Source organism: Anabrus simplex, chromosome 5 (assembly GCF_040414725.1).
Source record: "Anabrus simplex isolate iqAnaSimp1 chromosome 5, ASM4041472v1, whole genome shotgun sequence".
In the NCBI taxonomy this organism is placed as follows: Eukaryota; Metazoa; Arthropoda; class Insecta; order Orthoptera; family Tettigoniidae; genus Anabrus; species Anabrus simplex.
Window position 1 is genome coordinate 432841703 of NC_090269.1, and position 27861 is coordinate 432869563.

The following is a 27861-nucleotide window of genomic DNA, read 5'->3' on the forward strand; positions in this document are numbered from 1 at the left end:
TTTATTTTTGTGGGTGCTTCAATATCTCTGTGAGGCACTGGTATACTAAACTCCAAATGTACACAACTTGATATCACTGACATCTTCTATATGATTTAGTAGCACATATGCTTAACAATATTATACCAGATTACCAATCTGTGGACTGGCAAGTGCAATACACATGTATATTTATCTAAGGGAAAACCTTCTCTTAGGGTGAAGATCACATGTAGCAGAATATCCAAGTCAAGGATGGAGACCTACAAAAATTTTGATCAAATAAACATTTGAAGTGAAATGTAATGTAAAAAAGCAATATTTGTTCACCTTTAATAATTTTCCAATAATACATGTACTGCAAAGTACACAAATACCATCGATTTCCTCATAGTTGAGGCGGTCACCCCATTGACGTGCAGTAATGTGCAGACTGAACTGTTCATTGTCTTTGAAACCTTTGGGGCATACATCGCCCCGAAAGCTATGTTATAACTACTACTGGTAACGGAAATCTCCCATTATAGAATATATTAAAAAGCCGATGTAAATTATTCAAACTGTATAATTTGCTTCATGAATCATTGCCAAAATGCATGAGTATAAGATTTTTTTCCTACACTGGACACATTATGGATGCTGTCCGTATTTATAGAAAGCGTTCCCAGAATGAGTTAACATATGCCGTTTCAAATGAAACTTTATACGAAATGTACTACTGCATATATCACACCGGTACCGCCATTTTTTTGCGTTGTGAGTTAGCAGATGTCTTTCAAGTGTAGATCTTTCAGAGAACTGCTTCTTGCATACTGCACAAACGAACTCTCCAACTCCAGAATGAATTAGCATGTGTCGTATCAGGTGCGCCTTTCTAGTGAAACCCTTTCCGCATCCATTGCATTGGTACGGTCTTTCTCCAGAATGCCGTAGCATGTGTCTTTTGAAATGATCTTTCCTGGACAACGTTATATTGCAATAAAGACATTGGTATGGATTATTTCCAGAGTGACTTAACATGTGTTCCCGCAGATAATAACTTCGTGCAAATGTTTTACCACACAGTGTACACGAGTGAACATACTCACCAGAATGAATTAACATGTGGATCTTAAAATCATGATTTAAACGAAAGCTACTACTGCATATATGACACTGGTAAGGTCTTTCCCCGGAATGAATCATATGATGTCTTACGAGACTAAACTTACTGGTGAATGCCCTGCAGCATACACTACACCCATATGGCTTCATTTCAGAATGAGTGAGCATATGCCTGGCCAGGTCAGTCTTATGACGAAACGCTCTACTGCACACCGTGCATTTGTTCCGCTTCACTCCAATATGAGCTACCAAATGGATCCTTAACAGATTTTTTCTGCGGAATACCTTACAGCAAGCATCACAAGAATACACCGGACCATCCGCCAATTCTGCAATTTTATCCACGCTGAAATAAACAGAATTCTTATTACTATTTAAGATGAACGTAAGGCAATCAAGTACTGATTCTAGGAAAATTAATTAGACACCAATAACATTTTATTGTAATAATACGTATCAAGTGTATTTTTTGCTAACAGTTCCCCTTACATATGAATGGTGAACCATGCTTATCGCATGTTCCACGATTTGACATTTAATTATGTAAATAGCTTCCTTCAGTTTTGTGTGTCAGTCTAATGACGTCCAGTAGGGAGCAGCACACGCTATGTTTTTATCTGTGAGGTCGTTCGTTTTGCTGAGCGATAATTTTTACTCTGTGGAGTTCTTTTGCTGTTCTATGTGGGGCAGATACTAACAATGGCTGCCGCTATGTTTGGTGTGGCATTTTTATGCCTCAAATATTCATTTAATGTGTTCAAGCCTGGACCTTTCACGCTAACTGCTATTCGATTTTACTATTGATAATCACAGGTATGTGATACTTGGTTTATATTTAAATTTGGTGACGTTTTATTCCCGTATGTTACGGTCGATGGCGTACATCTTTCCGCTCCGTCATACGATGTGCTTGGATGAATGTATTTGTGGTCTTGTTGTTATAATTGAAAAAGGGTCTCTGTGGTTATGATTTGGTGCACTGCGTGCTTTAATACTGCGTGATCCTCGTGATGTGCCCCTTGTCTCGACCGCAGGAGACACCAATCCAGGTTGTACAAGGCGCAACAAGCCAGTGATGTGAATAAAGTAATGTCCAATTCTGACCTTATGTGTAATTGCACGCCGCACGCAAACATTTGAGTAATTGAGACCCACTGATAATGACCGTGGAGTCACAATTTATGGTTTGTATTTGACCACGAAATCTGAACGACCGTTCGTGTTTTATTTTCCCGATACCCTCATTGTGTGTGCGTGAATGTGGTATGCATGTGAGTTCGAATGTGTGGGAGAGGAAAGGTTGGTATGCCGATTGACCTGTTGTATTTGTCTTTCAAATTCTGCGCCTTGTTTGGTTTTCAGCACAGAGTTATATTTATTTATTATTCATGGCTGATGCTCAGCTTGAGTACCCGCCATGTTGGTTTCATATTTGCGCATGGGCGTACCTATTGTATTCTTTGGGTCTTGTCTTGGCTTTGATTGGTCCATGGAGGCTGTGCTCAGTCTCATCTGTCGTTATTCTTATCTGCCTTTTGTTCCCCGGCACGGCTTATTGTTATGCGAACTTTTCGCATTGTTAGTTGCCTAATGAATACATGATGCAGTGCCTTGGATATTTGAATCTCGGTAAAACGGGCGACCTGGTTGAATAGTTTATGATGAAAGGAAGCTGCTGGTATTGTAATAGCGATGTGTCGAGGAGCAGTGAGCATTTTAAATTACGTATCAATATTTTTGAAGAGTATTAGTGAGTTTTCACGCCATGTTTCAACTATGTGAAAAAGAACAAGGTATGTCCATCAGTAATACGATGAATTTCCCTATTTATTTTGTGTGATTTTCTTTTCTTGCTTTAATTTTTCTCTCATATTTATTTAATAAATCCCCTGGTTTAAACCATTTCTTCTTTTATTTCTAATAGATGTAGTCTTGCCCTTGTTACCTGATTACAAGGGGGGGTTTTCAGCTCAGGGTTATGTATGTGCCTTGCCCGGTCGACACGATCCGGACCTCAAATATTGTTCCCCGTGAATATTTCACTAAGTTATTGCTTGAATCGCTGATTTATGTAGTGATAGATGGGGAGGGTGTGGCTCAGTAAATGGTAGCAGTAGCGTGCTCGACTGGGATACCTCCTCTGAAAGGAAATCGGACGAGGTAGAGCTGGAAACCCATTCGAAGTCAGTTCTGGTCGCTTTAATTTAATCTCATGATTCAGTTAGTCTCTGGCCCTAATTTTAAATGTGATCTATAATTTATGTCCATTGTTGTTGTGTATGTGTCTCGTGTTCAAACCTTTGAAACTTGGGTTGCGATATGGATAATCAGAAGGCTGTAGAAATAAATAATCGTAACGATAGTATTACTAGCGACATGCCTAACCCGGAAAGCGAAATGGAGCAAGGGACGAATGAAGTCCATGTTTCGTCCGCGGGAAGCAACCGCTGTAATTCATGCCCTGACGATAACAATGTCATTACCTTTCGTAATCGTATTCCTGACGAAAATCGTAAGCGATTAACTTCCCCATCTCCTAGGCCCAGTTCCGACCGGCATGCTGAAGTGAACCCCGTGTTTGAAATTGTGAGAAAATGGAGGTTAAATTTCTCTGGTGAAGGGAAAACCTCCAGTGTAATTGAATTTTTGGAGCGAGTTGAGGACATAGCTGAGTGTAGCTCGTTACCTCTCGATTTGTTTGTGCCCGTCATCCCGGGAATGCTGGAAGGGCCTGCTCTAAAATGGTATAGGCTTATTAAAGGGAGTATCATAACGTGGAGTGAATTCGCCAGCCGCATAAAGGAGCGATTCGGGGTATCTGATATGGACTACTGTCTGAAGCAGGAAATCTTCCGTAGAACGCAAGGAGTAGGTGAAAGCATCGACGACTATGCCACTGGGATTTTGACGTTATTTAACCGCATGAATGTTAAGGTGCCCGAAGACGAGATTTTCGACCAATTCTATAGAAATCTTGCCCCCGACTACAAGCTACACATTAAACGGTCTCTAGTTCAGACCGTCGACGACATCATCAACCTGGGTCGCGAATTCGAGGGGGTAGTCAGCCAAAACAAACAATACCGTCCGCCTCCCATCCCATCCGAGTGCTCTTTTCCTGACGTCGCTTGTCGTACGCCCATCAAATCTGTTAGTTTTGGTACCTCCCCTCCTCCGTCTCGTCTCGTCCGTAGCCCCGAACGCAGGTCCAGCCCTCAAACTCCGGCCCCGCTTTATGTCAATGCAACCCAACCATCCAACACAGCTCCTGAAAAGGGTGGCAGAGTGAAGACATGTTGGAATTGTGGTAAATTAGGCCACGTCTCAAAGAACTGTTGGTCCAGGTCCCCTGCAAAGTGTTCTCAGTGTGGTCTTGTTGGTGTCACAGCGCGCGTATGTCCTCGTTGTAACCCTCAGCAGGGAAACTAGAGGCGCGCCGGCGTGATGGCCCGCCGTTGGCGCCTAAGGTCGGTCTCAATAAAAGGATCTGGGGCCTTCCGTCATCTACCCCATGGGCCAAAGTTTATATTGGGTCTCGTGTATGGTATGGCTTGTTGGATACCGGCTCGTGTATTTCTCTTGTAGACAAATCCCTAGTGCTTTCTATGAAATTAGAGTATCTTCCTGAAAGTGAGAACCCGAGAAAGTACGTGTCTGTCGATGGTCGTGAGGTGTGTCCCGTTGGTAGAACCAAGTGCCATATCAAGATACATGGTTTGTCGTGGGATTGGACGTTTCATGTTGTGCCCAACCTGTCCGCGCCAATCATACTAGGCACCGATTTTATGTTGGCTACCGGCTTGTCCCTCGATTTCATTAATCGATCCTTTGCCTTTCGCTTTAAATCTGATGTCAGTTACCCCTTTGAGACACCATTTCAGCGTCCCACTGTGTCCGCTCTGACGGAACCTCCTCTTATCAATGCCTCATGTGAGCTCAGCGAAAACCAAAATCTCATGTTGAACTGCCTGTTAGAGGAGTTTTCCGACGTCTTGACCGATAAGCTTGGGTGTGCTAAGAATTTTTCATACTGCATCGAACTCAAAGATGACACTCCTGTGAGGTCCCCTCCGTTCAGTTGTTCGCCCCCGAAGTTGTCCGCTATGAGGGAATATGTCAACGACCTGCTAGACAAGAAGGTCATCAGTCACTCCAAGTCCCCTTTTAGTAGTCCCGCCTTCCTAATCCCTAAAAAGGACGGCAAGCTGAGATTCGTGATAGACTACAGAAAGGTCAACAAGAACATTGTCTTCGACAGCTTCCCGTTACCCACCATCGAAAGTGCCTTCCAGCATTTTCATGGCGCCAAGTACTTCACTGTATTTGACTTCAATTCCGCATATTATCAGATCCCCTTGGACCTTAAAAGTCGCCCCTGTACTGCCTTCGCCACTCCGTTTGGATTGTTCGAATTCAATAAAGTCCCGATGGGCATTTCTGTGGGAGGACAAGCGCTTAGCCGCGTGATGGATTCAATTTTCGGTGACCTCAAATTTTCCTGTGTATTTAATTTTTTGGACGATCTTCTGATCTTTTCGCCCAGCTTTGACGAGCACCTGGCCCATCTTCGCGAAGTTCTCAGTCGGTTGCGCAAGCACGGCTTCACGATCAACCCAAAGAAGGTCTCTCTTTGTACCAAACGGCTAAATTTTCTAGGCCACGTTATATCTGACTCTGGAATCGCTGTAAACCCTGATCGGGTTAAGTGCATCAAAGATTTTCCCCCGCCCAAAAACGTTCGCGGTGTGCGAAGATTTCTTGGTATGGTAGGATTTTACAGCCGGTTCATCAAAAATTTCTCTCAGATTTCGGCCCCTTTGAACCTGCTGAAAAGAAAAGGTTGTCGCTTTGTCTGGAGCCATGATCAAACCCAGGCCTTCGAACAATTGAAACAGGCACTCTGTGAAGCCCCTGTATTACATAGTCCGGATTTTTCCCGCGATTTCATCTTGCAATGCGACTCCAGCGAGCTCGCTGTGTCCGCGGTGCTCAATCAAGCCGATGAGCAGGGTAAGCTAGTCCCCGTCGCGTACTTCAGTAAACTACTACATGGAGCTGAACTGAGGTATTCCATTTACGAAAAAGAATGCCTAGCAGTAGTTTTGGGTGTCGAAAAGTTTCGCTCGTATCTTGAGCACCGCCATTTTTACATCCACACGGACAATCAAGCTCTCTCGTGGATGAGCGCTAATGTGAAAAGACTTGGTCGAACCGCCAGATGGATTCTCCGATTATCTGCGTACAAATTTACTGTCGTACATGTCCGTGGAAAGGACAATGTTGTAGCCGACTGCTTGTCGCGCATGTTCGAGGGAGTGAAGGAGAGTGCGGTCGAACCTGAGGAAGACCGTGTCCCAACCGAAGAAGATAACACCATTAGTATTTTGCAAAATTTCCCATGGTCCTTCACGGATATCTCCGAACACCAGAAGGACGACTCCGAGTGTCGTGAGTTGTTGAAACGAATCGCGGATGGCTCTCTTGAAGACGAGTCGTATAGTGTTAAGAGAGGATTGTTGTCCCGTCGAAGTCGGAAAAATGGTAGTGACAGAATTTACGTACCCTTGAAATTGAGGCCCATGCTACTTCAGTTTTATCACGACTCCTATCTGGGCGCTCATTTAGGTCAATATAAAACTTTAAATCGAATCTCTCGCGACTACTTCTGGCCTAACTTGAAAAGTGATGTTTTGGAGTATGTAAGAAGTTGCGATGTTTGCCAGAGGGCTAAACCCGCGCAGTCTTCTCTCGTTGGACCCCATTCTGCTGACATAGCGACATGCCCCGGGGAAAGGTTATTCATTGACTATTTTGGCCCCCTCACCAAGTCCAAGAGTGGCAACGTTGGGATCTTGTCCGTCGTTGATGCATTTTCAAAATTTGTTTGGCTATTTCCCGTGCGCAAGATAAATTCGAACAACGTTGTGCATTTCTTATCCCGGCACATTTTTGGAATTTACGGACCCCCTAAGACGATAGTGACCGACAATGCGTCCACCTTTTACTGTCGTAAGCTCCGACACTTATGCTTTGGGTGGGGAATAAAGCATGTGTTTTTAAGCCCTCACTATCCCAAACCCTCGCACGTTGAAAGGTTCCATCGAAATCTCAAAGCTTGCTTGACGGCATTTCACAACGCTGACCAGCGCAGCTGGGACTGTAATCTTGATTTCTTTGTTTTAGCATTCAACAGCAGTGTACATGAGTCGCACCGGCAAGCCCCGGCTGCTCTATTTCTAGGCAGGGATCTTGTCGACCCACTGCAGTTGAAGTGGAATATCGGGTATCTGTCCAAACCGTCCAGGACGATGGACGTAGAGGCCAAATGGAAGGAAGCAGTGACTCAGTTAACCAGGGCTCGAGACCGTGTGGCTGAGAGGTACAATCGGAACAGAAAGAGAGTAAAGCTTGAAGTTGGAGACTTGGTCGTAGTGAAAGTTTTTCCATTGAGCTCAACGGCAAATCAAGTCACGGCCAAATTATGTTATAAATGGTCTCAGCCTAAAAAGGTAACCAGATTCCTAGGACCTGTGACAGTAGAACTGGAAGATGTAGTAAGTAAGAAGGTGAGCAAGGCTCACGTCTCGATGGTAAAGGCTTGCCGTCAAAGAAGCCAGTAAACCTCGTATATTTCCATATCTTACGTATCTGTAGTGGTGTATATTAACCCTGTCCTTAATGAATTCCCAGTTTTCTAACATGCCTTTTCTTTCAGGTAAAAATCGTGTTTCATGAATGAGAACGGAAATGAAAGAAAGGAAAGAAAGGAAATAGAAAAAAAAGGGAAGTGGTTCGAATTGCTGGAGTTGAACTGAATTCACATCCAGATCCCTGAGTGCATGGAAATATTATACCCAACCGCCTTGACTTTTGAATGCCTAGATTTCAACCTGAGTGCGCGAATGAAACAGTGTAATAATGGACTGATGTAAATCAGCGTTGCACGTGACAAGCTAATACAGACCTCCCATGAGGCAGACTTTCTCATTTAAAATGTATAATGTGGTGACTGTTCTTGTAAATTTCATGTGTCTGTAAATAATTGTAGATATAAGTAGTTCATAAGTACCTAGGTTAAGTGGGCGCGCGCTCGTAGTTTTAAGTTATGGACCTCTTTTAAAATGCGTCCACTCGTCTGATCAACGAGTTTCGGAGCATTTTAAAAGGCGGTGCCGCTGGATATTTGAACCATGCTTATCGCATGTTCCACGATTTGACATTTAATTATGTAAATAGCTTCCTTCAGTTTTGTGTGTCAGTCTAATGACGTCCAGTAGGGAGCAGCACACGCTATGTTTTTATCTGTGAGGTCGTTCGTTTTGCTGAGCGATAATTTTTACTCTGTGGAGTTCTTTTGCTGTTCTATGTGAGACAGATACTAACAATGGCTGCCGCTATGTTTGGTGTGGCATTTTTATGCCTCAAATATTCATTTAATGTGTTCAAGCCTGGACCTTTCACGCTAACTGCTATTCGATTTTACTATTGATAATCACAGGTATGTGATACTTGGTTTATATTTAAATTTGGTGACGTTTTATTCCCGTATGTTACGGTCGATGGCGTACATCTTTCCGCTCCGTCATACGATGTGCTTGGATGAATGTATTTGTGGTCTTGTTGTTATAATTGAAAAAGGGTCTCTGTGGTTATGATTTGGTGCACTGCGTGCTTTAATACTGCGTGATCCTCGTGATGTGCCCCTTGTCTCGACCGCAGGAGACACCAATCCAGGTTGTACAAGGCGCAACAAGCCAGTGATGTGAATAAAGTAATGTCCAATTCTGACCTTATGTGTAATTGCACGCCGCACGCAAACATTTGAGTAATTGAGACCCACTGATAATGACCGTGGAGTCACAATTTATGGTTTGTATTTGACCACGAAATCTGAACGACCGTTCGTGTTTTATTTTCCCAATACCCTCATTGTGTGTGCGTGAATGTGGTATGCATGTGAGTTCGAATGTGTGGGAGAGGAAAGGTTGGTATGCCGATTGACCTGTTGTATTTGTCTTTCAAATTCTGCGCCTTGTTTGGTTTTCAGCGCAGAGTTATATTTATTTATTATTCATGGCTGATGCTCAGCTTGAGTACCCGCCATGTTGGTTTCATATTTGCGCATGGGCGTACCTATTGTATTCTTTGGGTCTTGTCTTGGCTTTGATTGGTCCATGGAGGCTGTGCTCAGTCTCATCTGTCGTTATTCTTATCTGCCTTTTGTTCCCCGGCACGGCTTATTGTTATGCGAACTTTTCGCATTGTTAGTTGCCTAATGAATACATGATGCAGTGCCTTGGATATTTGAATCTCGGTAAAACGGGCGACCTGGTTGAATAGTTTATGATGAAAGGAAGCTGCTGGTATTGTAATAGCGATGTGTCGAGGAGCAGTGAGCATTTTAAATTACGTATCAATATTTTTGAAGAGTATTAGTGAGTTTTCACGCCATGTTTCAACTATGTGAAAAAGAACAAGGTATGTCCATCAGTAATACGATGAATTTCCCTATTTATTTTGTGTGATTTCCTTTTCTTGCTTTAATTTTTCTCTCATATTTATTTAATAAATCCCCTGGTTTAAACCATTTCTTCTTTTATTTCTAATAGATGTAGTCTTGCCCTTGTTACCTGATTACAAGGGGGGGTTTTCAGCTCAGGGTTATGTATGTGCCTTGCCCGGTCGACACGATCCGGACCTCAAATATTGTTCCCCGTGAATATTTCACTAAGTTATTGCTTGAATCGCTGATTTATGTAGTGATAGATGGGGAGGGTGTGGCTCAATGGATGAAAACCACAACGGTATAAGTGACATTAAAAAAAATGAGTTAAGTGCAGGATGTAACTCCGGGACGATGTATCCTTTCACCAGCAAAGAGATACAAGTGATAGCGGTAATATTCTGCGCTCTAGCGGTGGGTGGTATAACTACAAATAGCATGCTTTATACAAGTGTTGAAGATGTTTAAATGCCTTTTTCTCTGAATGACCAAAATGCTACTTATACCGTTATGGGTTCATCCATTCATTGTTGTTGTTTGAGTCATCAGTCCATAGACTGGTTTGATGCAGCTCTCCATGCCACTCTATCCTGCGCTAACCTTTTCATTTCTACGTAACTATTGCATCCTACATCTGCTCTAATCTGCTTGTCATATTCATACCTTGGTCTACCCCTACCGTTCTTGCCACCTACACTTCCTTCAAAAACCAACTGAACAAGTCCTGGGTGTCTTAAGATTTGTCCTATCATTCTGTCTCTTCTTTTCATCAAATTTAGCCAAATCGATCTCCTCTCAGCAATTCGATTCAGTATCTCTTCATTCGTGATTCGATCTATCCATCTCACCTTCAGCATTCTTCTGTAACACCACATTTCAAAAGCTTCTATTCTCTTTCTTTCTGAGCTAGTTATCGTCCATGTTTCACTTCCATACAATGCCACGCTCCACACAAAAGTCTTCGAAAACATCTTTCTAATTCCAATATCAATGTTTGAAGTGAGCAAATTTCTTTTCTTAAGAAAGCTCTTCCTTGCTTGTGCTAGTCTGCATTTTATGTCCTCCTTATTTCTGCCATCGTTAGTTATTTTACTACCCAAATAACAATATTCATCTACTTCCTTTAAGACTTCATTTCCTAATCTAATATTTCCTACATCACCTGCCTTCGTTCGACTGCACTCCATTACTTTTGTTTTGGACTTATTTATTTTCATCTTGTACTCCTTACCCAAGACTTCATCCATACCATTCAGCAACTTCTCGAGATCTTCTGCAGTCTCACATAAAATAACAATATCATCGGCAAATCTCAAGGTTTTGATTTCCTCTCCTTGGACTGTGATTCCCTTTCCAAATTTCTCTTTGATTTCCTTTACTGCCTGTTCTATGTAAACACTGAAAAGGAGAGGGGACAAACTGCAGCCTTGCCTCACTCCTTTCTGGATTGCTGCTTCTTTTTCAAAGCCCTCGATTCTTATCACTGCAGACTTAATTTTATACAGATTCATATTTATTTTAAATGCTAAAATGCATGGATTTCATCCAATCTTGCAAATGAATATTGTAGATTATGCTGTTGTTGTTAGAGTCATCAGTCCATACACTGGTTTGAGGCAGCCCTCTACCTCTCCATGCTAACTGTTATTTCTACATAACTATTACATCATACATCTACTCTAATCTCTTATCGTTCGCACCACATATACTTCCTTCACTACCCAACTGAACAAGTCCCAGTTGTCTAGAGGTGTGTTATCATTCTATCTCTTCTTCTTGCTAAACTTTTCAGATTCGTTCTCCCCTTGGCAGTTCGATTTCATATATGCCTATTTGTGACTCGATCTACTTATCCCATCTTCCGCATTTTTCTATAACTCCACATTGCAAATGGTTCTATTCTCTTTCTTTCTAAGCTCGTTATCATCCATGTTTCACTTCCATACTATGCCATGCTGCAGACGAAGGAAATCAAAAAAGTTTCATGATCAATATGTCATGGTTTGAATAGAGCAAATTTCATTTCTAAGAAAGGCCTTCCTTTTCTTGTGCTAGTCTGCATTTTGTCCTCCTTGCTAATGCCATCGTTAGTTACTTTACTAAGAAGTAACAATATTTATCTACTTTTTTAGAATTTATTTCCTATTCTAAGTTTTCTCGGATTACCTGACATTGTTCGACTTTACTCCATTACATCTGCTTTGGACTTATTTATTTTCATATGTATTCCTTCCACAGGATTACGTCCATATCATTCATCAATATCTCCAGAACTTCTGCCGACACAGGATCAAAACAGCGATATCAACGGCAAACCTCTGGGTTTTGCTTTCTTCTCCTAAGAATGCGATCCCCTTTCCAAATTCCTCTTTCATTTCCTTTAGCAGCTGTTCAATATGAACACTGAAAAGAAGGGGAACAAATCGCAGTCCTGCCTCACCCTTTTCTGGATTGCTGCCTGTCCTCCAAAACCCTCAATTATTATCAGTGCAGACTGATTTTTGCACAGATTGTAGATAATTCATTTTTACTGGTATTTAATCCCGATCACCCTCAGAATCTCAAACTCTTGGTCCAATCAACATTATGGAATGAATTATTTAGATCTACGAATACCATTTACGCACGCTTGTCTTTCGTAATTGGATCCTCTAAGATCAGAGGTAAAGTAAGAATTGCGTCACATGTTCCTACGTTTCTTCTAAAGCCAATATGTCCTCCCAACTCAGTTTAAACTTGTCTTTCCATTCTTCAGTAAATAATACAAGTTAACATATTGGAGGCTTTCGATACGAAACTATTGATGCAGTAGTTTGTCATCACAATCCTTCTTCAGAATAGATAGAACATCGTTCTACCTGAAAATGGTATGGCACTTCTCCTGAACAGCATGTTAGATAATAAATAGAATAACGTTGCCATGCTAGTTTCTCCTTAGGCAGTCAGTAATTCTGAGGGTATTACACATTACCAACCATCTACTTTCCTGTAATCGGCACCTATCTATTCATAAAACTCACATTGGGTGATCAAAATATCATACCACGGCTACAAACTATCCAATTCGTGATTAATTAACACGTAAATGGGGGTATTTCGCATGAACAAGTACGATGGTCGAAGGTATACTTTCGGTTCTCCAGGTAAATTATTTAATTTCTGCTCTAACATTATATAAACAAGTCGTAGGTTCCGTTGAAGAGTAGTCGCGTATGCAATCAATCATTCATTTCCCCCGCAATTAGGTAATAACCCGATAAAATGTTCATTATTCAGCATAAATAACCTTAACTAACTCTTACACTATCTTATTACTACGTATTATAAGTAACTTTGAGAAATAAACGCTTAAATAATCCTAGATCTAGTTTATTAGCATGCTAATATCTTATAAAATGGAATAGCAATTAAATTATTGGCAATAGTGAAAAGAAAATGCATTCATATTACAATATCATTCTTGAATTCGTAGTCATTGTGGTAAACATAATTGAAATTCCTCAAATTATCATCATTAAACTGGATATTCCTCACTATCATCTGGTCGTATAACCATATTTCATTATTTCAACATGTTTCATGGGGGTAAGGTAGGGATAATTCTTTATTTATCAGGAGGGAATGGTATATCTTCCTGTTAGGTTTATTTGGAATTGCTTTGGGTTATCCATTGAATTCTCATTTGGAATTTTGGTTTGGATTTACATTATGACTCTTTCACGACATGAGATAAGTAATATGCTTCTCAATTAAGGGTTTCAAAAACATCAATGCAAATATAAATATACCTATCAATACTAATATCAAGTAGATTATTATCATACACTTTCATATGTACAAGATTAAATCAAGTATTCTTACTATCGAGTGCCACCGCTATGATAATCAATCAGTCAAAACCGCGAAATTTGTGCCAAATGATTTCATAATTACGTGCCTTTGCATTTACCATCACCCTCAAATATTTCACCGCTGTGCCAACATTAGGTTAAAAATCTACTCTACCAATCTACATTCACATACTAAGACGTTTATACTTTTATGCGATGTTCCTTCATATTCATATATTCACATTACGTCGCATGTAATAATCAAATAACCCAGCGATATCTTTAGTATAAATGCTACTTATGGATCATTCAATGCCTGGACTGTATCATACTTTCACTTAAACATGACCTAATTCCATCGCTTGCAGTGTTAACTTCTATACTAAAACCGTAACCAACACAGAAACTCGCAATAACATCATATAGCCATTGCTTACGCAAAGAACAAAACGTATCTCCTCACACTAACAACATTATGCAATTCTCATATTTCATTTCTTTCCGATACCTCCATATATAAAAACATACACATTCAACTTCACCTCAATAACCTCTGTGTTACGGTAAAAACAGTCCAATAGCCTGAATCTCCATTCATAAACTGCAACTTCCTAATATTTAATCATTTCCTTACAATACTATCATCGTACTGGCCATGTCTGCCGATCAAGTGTTCGTAATTACTAGGCTAAGTTACGTACATCGCATACATTTCTTTAAACCACAACTTGTTCAATATTAATTGGTCGTTTCTAATAAATTGGCATTTAAATATAGACATGCTCATTCTGATCTTGTTTATAAGAACCTAAAATTATCTTACGAGCACTGCAGTTGTATTACTTAAAATGGCACATGTCAGCGGTTAATTATTTAAATCCACACACTAGTATTCACTTATTGGCACTTAATATCTTTCTGTAGGCACTTCTGCACTCAAATAAATTTATTCTAGCAATAGATTATAATTTTATAATGCAAACTTTGAAACCATATTACTTATCTCGTGTCGACATTTTATTGCTGGCTCCTTCCTCGACTAGGACATCTCGGAATAGTCAACCATGCACCAGGGTTACGTCAAGGCTGGCTTCGGATAGGCATCTTGGCTTGAGCTATTTCATCTTGTGAGCAATCTTTCTCCATCAGTTTAGGCGAGCTCCATTTTGTCACCAGTGTTCATGCAACGAAAAGACAGCAAATATATTGTAGAATGCATATTGCTCTGTTGAACTTGCAGGTTTTCCAATACGTATAATTGGATATGTATTTCTTATAACTGATAGAAATATTTCTCTTATATTATTTATATCCTTAATTTAGCCCTGCTTTCCGTCAATTATATCACCTGAACAGATACTGCTTATAACTTGTAACAGTTAATTATGCGTTTCTTTGTATTGACTGGCCACTAATTGTGCTAATTTCGGCCCTTTTTCACGTCAATGTCTGACTCGGCTGTAGTCACACTTTACTTCGATATCTGGCAAACGAAATAAATGCGTTTTTCTTTAGTTCGTTGATTATCCCGCAGATATTTTCTCTTTGTATATAAATGGCATATCTTCCGGATTAAAACACTGTAAATACCACTTATACGCTGATGACCTACAGATTTATATACACAGCAAACCCGAAAACCTACACTCAGAAACACGTCACCTGAATGAAGACTTGATGACCATAGATTTATGGGCCAGAAATCACGGATTAAAATTAAACCCATCAAAATCCCAGGCAATAATTATTGGTTACCCTAAATTACTTTGCAAGCTCAATCGAACAGCGTTACCACAGTTGTCCATAAGTGGTACTCCCATACAGTATAGCCAATATGTAAGAAATCTTGGCATAATATCTGACGAACATCTGTCCTGGTCTGCCCAAACTATATCTGTGTGTAGGAAAATATACGGAACGCTACGCTGTCTCAGTAAATTCAAATTCACTTTCCCTTTTAAACTAAAGAAAATTCTTGTTGAATCACTCGCATTACGTCATTTTGATTATTGCGACATAGTTTACAACAACCTAGGAGTAGACTGGGGAAGGAAATTACAGTGCGCTCAGAATGCCTGTGTAAGATTTATCTGTGGACTTTGTTACGCTGACCATGTCACACCGTCTTACACGGGCTTCGCCTGCAAGAACGACGCACACTTCATACTCTTTGCTTCTTGCATACTATTCTTAAAAGTTCTCAACCAGCCTATCTCCGTGATCGAATGAAGCTCCTCTGCACAGACCATAACAAAAATACCCGATCCTGCAGCACCATGTGTTTATCCCTTCCTGTACACAGAACAGCAATCTACACGAAATCATTCACCGTTACCGCAGCCCGACAATGGAATCTCTTACCAGTGGACGTCAGAAGCATGTCCAGCAGCTTAGCTTTTAAACATGCCTGTGTCGAAATACTAGGTAAACATGCATGAATCATCAAATTATGACCTGAAAACACCTACTCCTACCGCCTCTTCATCATCATTTCCCTCTTCCTTTCACAAATATTATTCTTCTTCCTCTTCTTCTACTTCTTACTAATCCTTCTCTTCACCTCTCAACTGAAGGCGATATTTCGGTGTACTGTAGAAATGTATATATTTTCTAAACTTTTTCTTAAGTAGTTGTTATAGTACTCATTATTCATAATGATATTCTTAGTACTCATTATTCATAGTTATATTCTTAGTACTCATTATTCATAATTATACTCTTAGTACCCATTATTCATAATTATATTCTGCACTTTACGTACGATTTATATTATATAGATGATATGATCTTTTTTTTAAAGTGTGGTTACTTTTGTTAATGGTATTACTGTTACTATTGTCCATATTATCATATTATTGTCATCAGTAGTTATTATTAAGTGTTCTAGGTTAAGACTGGTTAAGTGTAAGAAAGGGAGTACATCCCTAACTTTCCCAGGATAAATAAAACATATTACTTACTTACTTACTTACTTACTTACTTACTTACTTTAGTACTTTATAACACGTTGATTTTTCTCTTTATCTCACAGTAAAATGTGCTGATCTTCCTTAACGCAGTTTTTTTCACAAGGTGGTTAAGAATCGAATCAATTCAATTATTTCACGGTGCATAGTTGTTCAATCTTGGAGACTCTTTTCTCTCTGGCCAGTCAATATCGACTTGCTGTATGATTATATTCCGTACACATGTATACCGCCTGAAGCTGCTCCACGCCATATTTGTCCGCTGTATCTCCATGATAATTACCGTCTCAACTGTAACGTAATGGTACAGTATGTCATCAATTCCAGGTACCTTGCTCCTGTTTAGGTCTCTCAAAGCTCTGTTTAATTCCGATCTCAAAATTGCTTCTCATATTTCATCAGAATCTACAGACCCTTCTGGTTCCAGAACCCTGTTATCCACTACTTTATATTGAAACAACGGTTGGATATGTCCCTGCCATCTTTATGCCCTGTCTTCTTTTCCTAGAAATAGCTTACCATCTGAGGAGAGGTCAGACCCTGCGTCCAACCAGCTTCAACGAGGATCAATGCACTTATTGGGGGAACTCAACAGTAATTTGTGTATAAGTGTTTATACGCTTTCGTTTTGAAGGATCTGAGATCAAATGTCATGAAGAAGGATCCGCTTTGGATCAAGTGGGAGTGATAGAACACTAGAAGGCGAATAACTTTATTTATACATGTCAGATCTGCAAACTAATAATTTTCGAAAAACTGTTGAATCCCCAATTCCAATGCAACACTTCTATACTTGGTGATTTCTAAGGCAGTCAACCAAAGCGGTAACGATTACTCACCGTAAATGTCTGCGAACCTCGACGATGTGTGTTCGCGTTTTTTTCGCAGCTATATATTGACTCAAAAGGACCAATATTTTTCACAAGTTGCCTTAAGATGCACCGAAACAGATAGGTCTTATGGTGTTGTGAGAACTTTTAGGCCTATATTGATTTCCGGTAGGAAATAATGTTTTGCAATCTGAGTAATATGTTTGTTTCATTTTTATCTTCACGTTCTTTCAAATGATACAAAGAATATAGATGCAACGATACTCAAATTCACGTCGTCGTGGTTCGCAGACAAATACGTTCACCATTCGACCACTACTCCCGTTAACGGCCGTGTAACTTTCCAAGAATATACATGTTGCATTGGAATTGGGGATTCATCAATTTTTGGGAAATTATTCCGGTGCAGACCAGACATTTTAAAATAAAATTTGTTCGCTTCGTCGTGTTCTATTACTTCACTTGGTCCAACGCGGGTCCTGTCTTATGACACTGACCTCAACATTTTCAAACATGAAAGTGTATAGACCTAAACACTGCTAAACGTGTTACTGTTGATTGTCCCCCAACAGGTCCATCGAAGCTCGTTGAAATCGATCGGATACAGGGTCTGGCATCTCCTTGCGAGCTCTTGATATTGATGTACCTAGTTTTCCTTTCTCCAAACGTTTCCTTGAATTTTACTTGATGCAGCATCTACCTTAAACACATCCTTCAACATCCTGGTGCTTCTCTCTCAACTATTCATAGTTAACTGTCCTGCAATTTCTGTCTACTTCATTCTTTAATCACGTGTATTCTTTTCTGCCCTCCTCACTCCTCATCTTTCGCACTCTTGTACTTTTGACATTCTATAATCAGGTCTAGTATCTTCCGACTTATCCATTAATCCTTAGTTATCTTTTGTTTATTCCTAACCTTCCTTTGCCAGCTTCACTGATATCATTCATCACGACTGTCCATTCTTCCTTGAACCTATCCACACACTCCTTATGCAACATACCCCTCACTCTTCTCTTACAACTTGTCTAGATCCTATCCCCTAGCATTTCTTCCTTCAATTTCAGATGGCATTTTATCACCAATAAGTAATTGTCTGAATCTACGTCTGCTCCTGGGAAAGTTTTGTAATCCAACACCTGGTTTCTGAATCTCCGAATAATCATAATGAATTGTATTTTATATCTTCCAGTGTTTCTAGGTCCCGTCAACGTATACAACCGTCACTTGTATTGTATGAAACAAGTACTAGCAAGGACTAATTTATGCACAGCGCAGATTTCAAACAGGCGACATCCTATTTCATTCCTTTGTGCCAATCCGAATTCTCCTACAGCACTACATTCCCTTTTCTTTTCTATGCTATGATGAGCAATTTTTTTCTTTCAATACTTTGCATGCTAATTAACTGGAGGAATGTTTAAACTGTATACAGTGATAGTAAATTCAGCACTAAATGTTGTTTAAGAGCTTATATAACCTTTCTTTATGGTTGTTGTGTTGTTTGAGTCATCAGTCCATAGACTGGTTTGATGCAGCTCTCCATGCCACCCTATCCTGTGCTAACCTTTTCATTTCTACGTAACTATTGCACCCTACATCTGCTCTAATCTGTTTGTCATATTCATACCTTGGTCTACCCCTACCGTTCTTGCCACCTACACTTCCTTCAAAAACCAACTGAACAAGTCCTGGGTGTCTTAAGATGTGTCCTATCATTTTATCTCTTCTTCTCGTCAAATTTAGCCAAATCGATCTCCTCTCACCAATTCGATTCAGTATCTCTTCATTCGTGATTCGATCTATCCATCTCACCTTCAGCATTCTTCTATAACACCACATTTCAAAAGCTTCTATTCTCTTTCTTTCTGAGCTAGTTATCGTCCATGTTTCACTTCCATACAATGCCACGCTCCACACAAAAGTCTTCAAAAACATCTTTCTAATTCCGATATCAATGTTTGAAGTGAGCAAATTTCTTTTCTTAAGAAAGCTCTTCCTTGCTTGTGCTAGTCTGCATTTTATGTCCTCCTTACTTCTGCCATCGTTGGTTATTTTACTACCCAACTAACAATATTCATCTACTTCCTTTAAGACTTCGTTTCCTAATCTAATATTTCCTATATCACCTGCCTTCGTTCGACTGCACTCCATTACTTTTGTTTTGGACTTATTTATTTTCATCTTGTACTCCTTACCTAAGACTTCATCCATACCATTCAGCAACTTCTCAAGATCTTCTGCAGTCTCAGATAAAATAACAATATCATCGGCAAATCTCAAGGTTTTGATTTCCTCTCCTTGGACTGTGATTCCCTTTCCAAATTTCTCTTTGATTTCCTTTACAGCCTGTTCTATGTAAACATTGAAAAGGAGAGGGGACAAACTGCAGCCTTGCCTCACTCCTTTCTGGATTGCTGCTTCTTTATGGTTAAGTGCCGTAAAGTATCAGTAACTGATTCAATAAAAGTTATCAAATACCTGAAGACTGAAACATTGGCGTTAAACTGACGCATATTTTAAAAATATTTTTCTGTCGGTCATGGATAACATAGGGATGAAAAAGATTGTTTGTCAGGCATATTAAATTGGATATTGAAAGGTTCAAAACCTTCGTGAAGCTCTTGCAGCTGCCATAGAGAGAGAGTACATAAAGCGTTACAGTTAGCAGCTAAATATCATCATGTACTTATAACCCTGATTTTTCCACCATCTCGGTGAAATCAATAAAATAATCACGCTAATACATATACAAATACAATATACTTCAGCGCCTTTAAGACAGGTGTTTATACACAATTTATTAAGCACAAAACCATTACAAATGTTAAAATCCTAGGAATGGCCACTCTGGTAACTTTCACCCAGACTATTACTCCCTTTGTTTTACCGCATATCACTCAAAAACCGGACAGTGGCTTGTAGATACAAGTTTCGGCTGTGTCAATCTCCTCAGGATGGTTCGTATTTGTCTGAAACATGACAGTATGGACGACGACTGTCTTCTGCTTCAAGGTGATGGCATTGACTGCCCTTACAGTGGTCTTTTATAAGGCAGACTTTGCAGAACGGTAGTGAATGCTGGGTGGATCTAGGATGACATACATGATAAAACATGATAAAACAGGAACAATGGTAGGAGGATATTTAAATGAAGAGATGAAGGCTAAATTATGTGTAAAACCCTCGGATAAAACTCTACGTATAAACCATCGTTCATGTTGGGGAAATGGAAAAGAATTGGTTAACCGAGAGAATAACAGACTCAGCCATGAATGGAAAAGAAATAAAAGTCAATCTAAGCAACGACTGTTACTCAATCTGTAACGGTTTGATGAACGAAGGTGTGGAAATAAAGAAAGCAATACAGGCGATTTTATAAGGTGAACAGTTCATTCACAGAGGCTTGCAGACTTGATGTAATGTTCGAAGACACGAGTTTCAGTAATAAAGACGTCTGTTATTCTTATTTGACTCAATTTGAGTTACATGAAGATGTCTACTTGAATAGATGAAACACGAATAATTCTCTGATTAAGAATAATATTTTCAACGCCCCTTGAACTGTTATCGATTCTACGCACTTCTTCATCAAAATTCATTACCACACGAGTGTTTGGACACGCCGCAAATCGATGTCATAGAGTTATTTGATTTTATTTCTTCAGGTATCCTCAAGCAGAAGTTGTACATATAACAATCCACATTTCTCAATTTTCCAAATGATGACTTATTACTGCTTAAGTCTGATACGGACATGAGAAGTCAGTCTTGTCAGTAAATGTCATCGCTTCTGGAGTAAATACTGGAATATGCTAGCTGGAGTTGCAAGAGGCAAGCATTTCCTGAACCATTGCAAAATGCGAGTGATAATGAAGAAGACTGACTGTTATGATAGTAATGACTCTGAAAACACAGGGTGTCTCAAAGTATTTACAGAGGAGGTATCAGATAACAAAATAGGTCCTATAAACATTGATCGCAAAACCAATATCTTGGGAGTTATGGTCCGCTGTCAATGATCACGACATATGCATCAGTCGATGGAAATACCTTCCCACTTAAACATCCGTTGTAATCCTGTTACAGTATAGTCTTATCAAATAGGAGGCTTTCGTCACAAAACCATTGATACATTCATTGTGTGTGTGTGCGCGCATTTGTAACGTTATCGAGCAAGAACAAAACACACTAGCCATTACAGAATAATCCACTGTGTACTACAGACCACATTGCTCTCGCAGTCCGATTAGTAAGTTTTGTCAGGTGTACAGAGTGCTTCAATGGCGCAATTTTGTTGTGACACTGCAGTACTGTAATTTGTTTTATCTTTTTTCTATGGTCTTACAGAACATAAAGGAGACGCATGTTTTAACATGGGCAATGGCCGATATGATTTTGTTACAGATAAGAAAATGGAAGCAGCAAACGAGCACAAAATATGTATGGTTACAAATATCTCACACGCTGCACACCATGTGGAAATTTTTTTTAATGCCTTGTTCCAACGCCTTTCAGAAACTGGATCATCTGCACCGCAAACAAGCGATCGTGGCGGACCTCGAACAATTCTTACACCTAATATGGAGCAACTTGTATTAGGACATATGGAGGACAATCCAGGAACGAGCATCCAAAGAACAGCTATTGCTAAAGTGTTGTTTGGACAGTCCTCCACGAACAGTAGCTATATCCGTACCAGCTGCAGCGCACCATAGCTCTACTGCCACACGATCTGTCCGCCAGAATGCACATCTCCCAGTGGTTTCTCTAAACATGCGTCCATGATCTGCATTCACAGCGCAGGTCCTGTTAAAGAACGAGTCAAGTTTCACGGTAGGTGGTATCGTAAAATGTTCAAAACAGCCACGTATGGGCCGATACAGTGAAAGAGGGACAAGGGCAGGCATTCACAGGGAGTGACTGATCTTTACACAACAGATCGAATGTTCTACGTAACGTTCCTTCCTTAGCGACCAAACACCTGTGTTGCTCGGAAATGTGCCACTATAAGAACGATTGCAAATATGGTGCATGCATGGCGGGCACCGGCCCACTGTCATCTTGCACTTAGGCGACACCTATCACGGGTCTTCAATGAGCGATGGATTGGACACATTTGCCTGCCCGATCACTTGACCTGAACCCTTTCAATTTCTGGCTTTGGGGACACGTAAACCCAACGGTGTATACGGTCAGCATAAATGATGCGGACAGACGAGTGTTGTGGAAAAAGTATAGAAATGTGAGTCAGTACCTTCATGAAAAGTTCTATATTTGTCCCACCTAGAAGCAAGCTACGCCAAAATATGGCGTATTTTATTCCACGTTTAATAATGTTAGGCAGAATTTTTTATTGTACTGTGTTAAAATTTTAACGCAGTTCGATCAAAAAAGGAGCTGGTGTTTCTTCCATTTCCAACGGAACGCTCACTTTGAAAATTCACGACTTATCTTCAATCTGATCATTACCTAACTCTAATACGGCTTAATGTAACTTATTGTTGAATCATATACCAAAATTGTATTTCATCTGATACTTGTGAAAAAGGTCGTTTAAAATTTTATGAAACGTCTTCTCCTTTTCGGTTGGTCACAGCCGAAAAAAAATCGGCCTGTTATGAAGCTCATGAGAATGTCGGACTAAAATTAAAACTGCTTTTTGCCTGCATGCAATTGTCGATTTTATACTGGTTTAAATTTAATTGGGTGGTTGCGTGGGAGCAAATCAACCTACCGGCCGGCGAGGACAATGCACTTCGTCCTGGAAACCCTAGCGACGTTCCAGGTTTGAACATGAATCGCGCATTCCCTGATGTACAATACGTGGGTGTTTGTTGTTTTATCAGTTGTTTAAGACTTTCACTGGACTAGTGCTGGACACATCGACCCCTCCGACTAAGATCATCGTATCTGCATAAAGCAATTTGTTGAGGAGAGCAGTTTACAGTTTAGAAAAATTTCCAATCAAAGTATTTTGCAACATTAACTATTATGGGCTCTATGGAATGCATTTACTGCCTAGTTTATTTTGTCCCTAGAATGGTGTTTCAAATTATTAAATAACCCACTTACATGTAGTTCAGATATAACTGGACTGAAATTATCCAATGAAGAACATCGTATGTTACAAGTTATGATGTTCGTCACTGGAGATGTGTGAACGGCTAATAGGCAAAAATCAAGTTACGTTGTTAATGTTTGGACATTTAAGCCAATCATGATCTTCAAATTCAAATTATGTCTTTCTTGAAGTTATGCTTTATGTTTACTCCAAATGATATAAAAGGAAGAAATGACTGAACGTAACACTCTTGAGATTGTTGCCTGTGAACAAAACATCGTTAAAGATCATGGAGCTTGATGTGTCCTTCGGAATAAATGACCAATTTACACGATAGATATTTTTTTTTGCTAGGGGCTTTACGTCGCACCGACACAGATAGGTCTTATGGCGACGATGGGATAGGAAAGGTCTAGGAGTTGGAAGGAATCGGCCATGGCCTGAATTAAGGTACAGCACCAGCATTTGCCTGGTGTGAAAATGGGAAACCACGGAAAACCATCTTCAGGGCTGCCGATAGTGGGATTCAAACCTACTATCTCCCGGATGCGATAGATAATTTGGAGGGATAATTATAATTATAATTATTACTTATATTTATTATTTTTATCTCGCGTGCTAAGTGGCTTAGATGGTTGAGGCCCTTGAACTTGCCGAAGTGGGGGCTTGCCTGTTGCTGAGCCGTAGGTGCAACCATATCGGATTGGTATTTGTGGAGAGACCACACCAACGAATGGTTAATCGAAAGGGAGGTAGCAGCCATTGGAAGTTGCAAAGGTGGCAGTCTACATGATTGACTAATATGGTCTTGTAATATTACTTAACATGGCTTAGCTAAGTTGATACTGCTACACGGTTGAAAGCAACGGGAAACTAACTCCAGAACACATGCAAGTCTCTCTGTATGAACAATGTACCGATGATGGCTTCCTCCAGGGTAAAATATTCCGGAGGTAAAATAGTCCCCCATTTGTATTTCCGGATGGGGAGTACACGAGAGGGGACGGTCATCAGGAAGATGGATACTGACATTCTCCGAGTCGAAGCGTGGAATGTTAGAAGTTTGAATCATTGTGGTAGGTTAGAGAATCTGAAAAGGGAGATGAGTAGTCTAAAGTTAGATGTAGTTGGCGTAAGTGAAGTACGTTGGCAAGAAGAACAGGATTTTTGGTCAGGCGACAGCAGAATTATCAACACAAAATTAAACAAGGGAATGCAGGAGTTGGTTTAATAACGAATAAGAAAATAGGGCAGCGGTAAGCTACTATGACCAGCATAGCAAAATAATTCTTGTTTCAAGATAGACAGCAAGCCAATGCCCACCACAATAGTGCAGGACTACATGCCTACTAGTTCAGCGGATGATGCAGAAATCAAAAGAATATATGAGGAGATAGAAGATTTAATACAATATGTAAAAGGTGACGAGAATCTAATAGTGATGGAAGACTGGAATGTAGAGGTAGGCCAAGGAAGAGAAGGTAACATAGTAGGAGAATTCGGATTGGGGCAAAGGAATGAAAGACGAAGCCGGCTGGTTGAACTCAGCACCGATCATAATTTAGTCCTTGCTAACACTTGTTTCAAACACCACAAACAACGGATGTATACATGGACGAGACCTGGAGAAACTCATTATGATTAGGCAAAGATTCAGAATCCAGGTGTTGGATAGAAGGGCTTTTCCAGGTGCAGATGAGGACTCTGACTACAACCTGTTGGCCATGAAATGCCATCTGAAACTGCAGAAATTGAAGAAACGAAGGAATGCAATGATGGGATCTAGACAAGTTGAAGGAAAAGTGTGTGAGAAATTGTTTCAAGGAACATGTAATACAAGTAAGGCTGCTGAAGAAAAGTTAGGACGAAAAGAAAGATCAACTAAGGGCCGGTATTATAATACAGGTTTAAACTGTTGGTTCTGTTTAAACTTCGGTTTATCTGTTAGTCGTGTATTATAAAAGTTAATCTTAAGTTTAACTGGAGATTAATTTTACTGCCACTCATCTACCGTTTAAACTTAAGTTTAAGAATACATAACCTTACAACATGGCAGAACGAATTGATCTCGAAGATATTTTTGAGGTGTTTGAAGAAATACTAAGCGATGACGAAGAAGTGGTTCAAATTATTGAACGACCACGGGCACTACGAGTTTTACGAGCAAGGAGATGTCACTTTCATATATGGAATGAAAAATAGTTTTTAAATAGGTTTAGGCTTACAAAACAGACTGTCATAGCCCGATTTCAGCAAGTTGGTGCTAGAATAAAACATCCAAGGAAAACGTAAGAATGTACAAATGACTTTTTGAACTGTTTGAATGTCAGAAGTGTAAATTTTAGAAAATAAAGTAAATTCCTTCTATTTCAGAAATCATGCTGTAGAACCCCTCAGTCAGCTACTAATAGCATTGCGGATTTATGCCTCCCGTAGTATGTTTATTAAAATGGGAGATTTCGGAGGAATTCATAAGGCCACTGTTTCACGGACTATATAAATATTTCTGTACTAATTACACAAGCAATTCTATTTCCTTACAAGTAAAATTAGGACAACGTTTATGGCTTTTATCCGCCATTTTACCTACAAGAAGTAAACAAAACATTATCGATAGTCATCTTTTCTTGCAAGTCACTGCAAAGCATTATCGACAGTCATCTTTTCTCGCAAGTCACTGCTACCAAGATCGTATATTTCCTTCTTCACCTCAGTTTAACTTAGGCCGGCCATTATAAGACTCAACATCGGTTTAAACTCAAGTTACAGTTTAAATCAATCTTCAGTTTAAACACTCATTATAATACCGGCCCTAAGAAACAATGGATAACTCAAGAGATACAAGACCTGACTGATGAACGACAAAAGTACAAGAATCCAAAACATGAGGGCAGAAAGGAACACAGGGGAATAAAGAAAAAAAGATAGAATGTGCAGGAGAGCTAAGGAAGAATAGCTGAAAGAGAAGTGCAAAGATGTTGAAATTTGTATGGTCCTAGGAAAGGTAGATGCCGCATACAGGAAAATCAAGGAGAACTTTGGAGAAAGGAAAACTAGGTGTATGAATATTAAAAGCTCAGATAGAAAACCAAAGTAAAGAAGCAGAAGATAGGGTTCTAGAACAAGAAGAGACTGTTGATGCTGATGACATGGGAGACCCAATTTTGAGGTCAGAATTCGACAGATATTTGAAAGACCTAAGTAGGAATAAGGCGATGGGAATTGATGACATACCCTCAGAATTACTGATTGCCTTAGGAGAAACCAGCATGGAGAGGTTATTCCGTTTATTGTGTAAGATGTATGATATAGGACAAGTGTCATCCAATTTTTGGCAGGATGTTGTTATACCTATTCCCCAGAAAGTCAGTGCTGACAAGTGTGAAGTTTAGTATCTCATGCCTGCGAAATATTAACACGTATTACTGTATTTACAGAAGAATGGAAAGACAAGTTGAAAATGAGTTGGGAGAAAATCAATTTGGCTATAGAAGAAATGTGGGAACATGTGAAGCAATCCTGACTTTACGTCTCATCTTAGAGGACTGAATTAAAAAAAGGCAAGCCCATATACTTGGCTTTCGCAGATCCAGAAAAGGCATTCGATAATGTCGATTGGACCAAGCTATTTGAGATTCTGAAGGTGATCAGGATCAGATACTGAGAAAGGTGAATTACCTATCATCTATGCAAAAATCAGTCTGCAGTGATAAGAATCAAGAGCTTTAAAAAAGAGTCAGCAATCCAGAAAGAAGTGAGCAAAGGCTGCCGTGTTCCCCTCCCGTTTTCAATGTTTACATGTTGGAAAGGGAATCAAAGTCCAAGGAGAGGAATCAAAAGCCTGAGATATGCCGATGATATGGTATTTCATCTGACCCTGCAAATATCTGGAGAAATTTCTGAATGGTATGGACAGAGTCTTGGAGAAGGAATACAAGATGAAAATAAATAAGTCCAAAACAAAAGTAATGGAGTGCAGTCGAACAAGGTCAGGTGATGCAGGAAATATTAGATTAGGAAATGAAGTCTTAAAGGAAGTAGATGAATATTGTTACTAGGATAGTAAAATAACTCATGAGGGTAGAAGTAAGGAGGGAATAAAATGCAGACTAGCACAAGCAATGAAGGCCTTTCTTAAGACAAGGAATTTGTTCATCTCGAACACTGATGTAGGAATTCGAAGGATGTTTTTGAAGACATTCGACTAGAGCATGGCACTGTATGGAAGTGAAACATTGACGATAACTACTGTACCTCAGAGAAAGAGAATAGAAGCTTTCACAATATAGTGTTACAGAAGAATGCTGAAAGTGAGATGAGTTGATCGAATCACGAATGAAGAGATACTGAATCAAATTGGCGAGAGGAGATCTATTTGGCTAAAATTGACCAGAAGAAGAGATAGAATTATAGGACACTTCTGAAGACATCCAGGACTTGTACAGTTGGTTTCTGAGGGAATTGTAGGTGGTAAGAACGGTATGGTTAGACCAAGATACGAATATAACAAACAAATTAGAGCAGATGTAGGCTGTAGTAGTTATGTAAAAATGAAAAGGTTAACACAGGATAGAGTGGCTGTATC

At 39.8% G+C, this 27861-nt stretch overlaps 1 protein-coding gene across 1 annotated transcript in view; it reads right to left on the reverse strand.

The window, feature by feature from the left end:
* Positions 1–310: 310 nt before the first annotated feature.
* LOC136875066 (zinc finger protein 525) overlaps positions 311–27861 on the reverse strand; it is a 137455-nt gene continuing 109904 nt past the window's right edge. Inside the window, exon 4 of the mRNA XM_067148802.2 lies at positions 311–1429. Coding sequence (XP_067004903.2) covers positions 610–1429 — 820 coding nt within the window. The 3' untranslated portion in view covers positions 311–609. The remainder of the gene's footprint in view (positions 1430–27861) is intronic.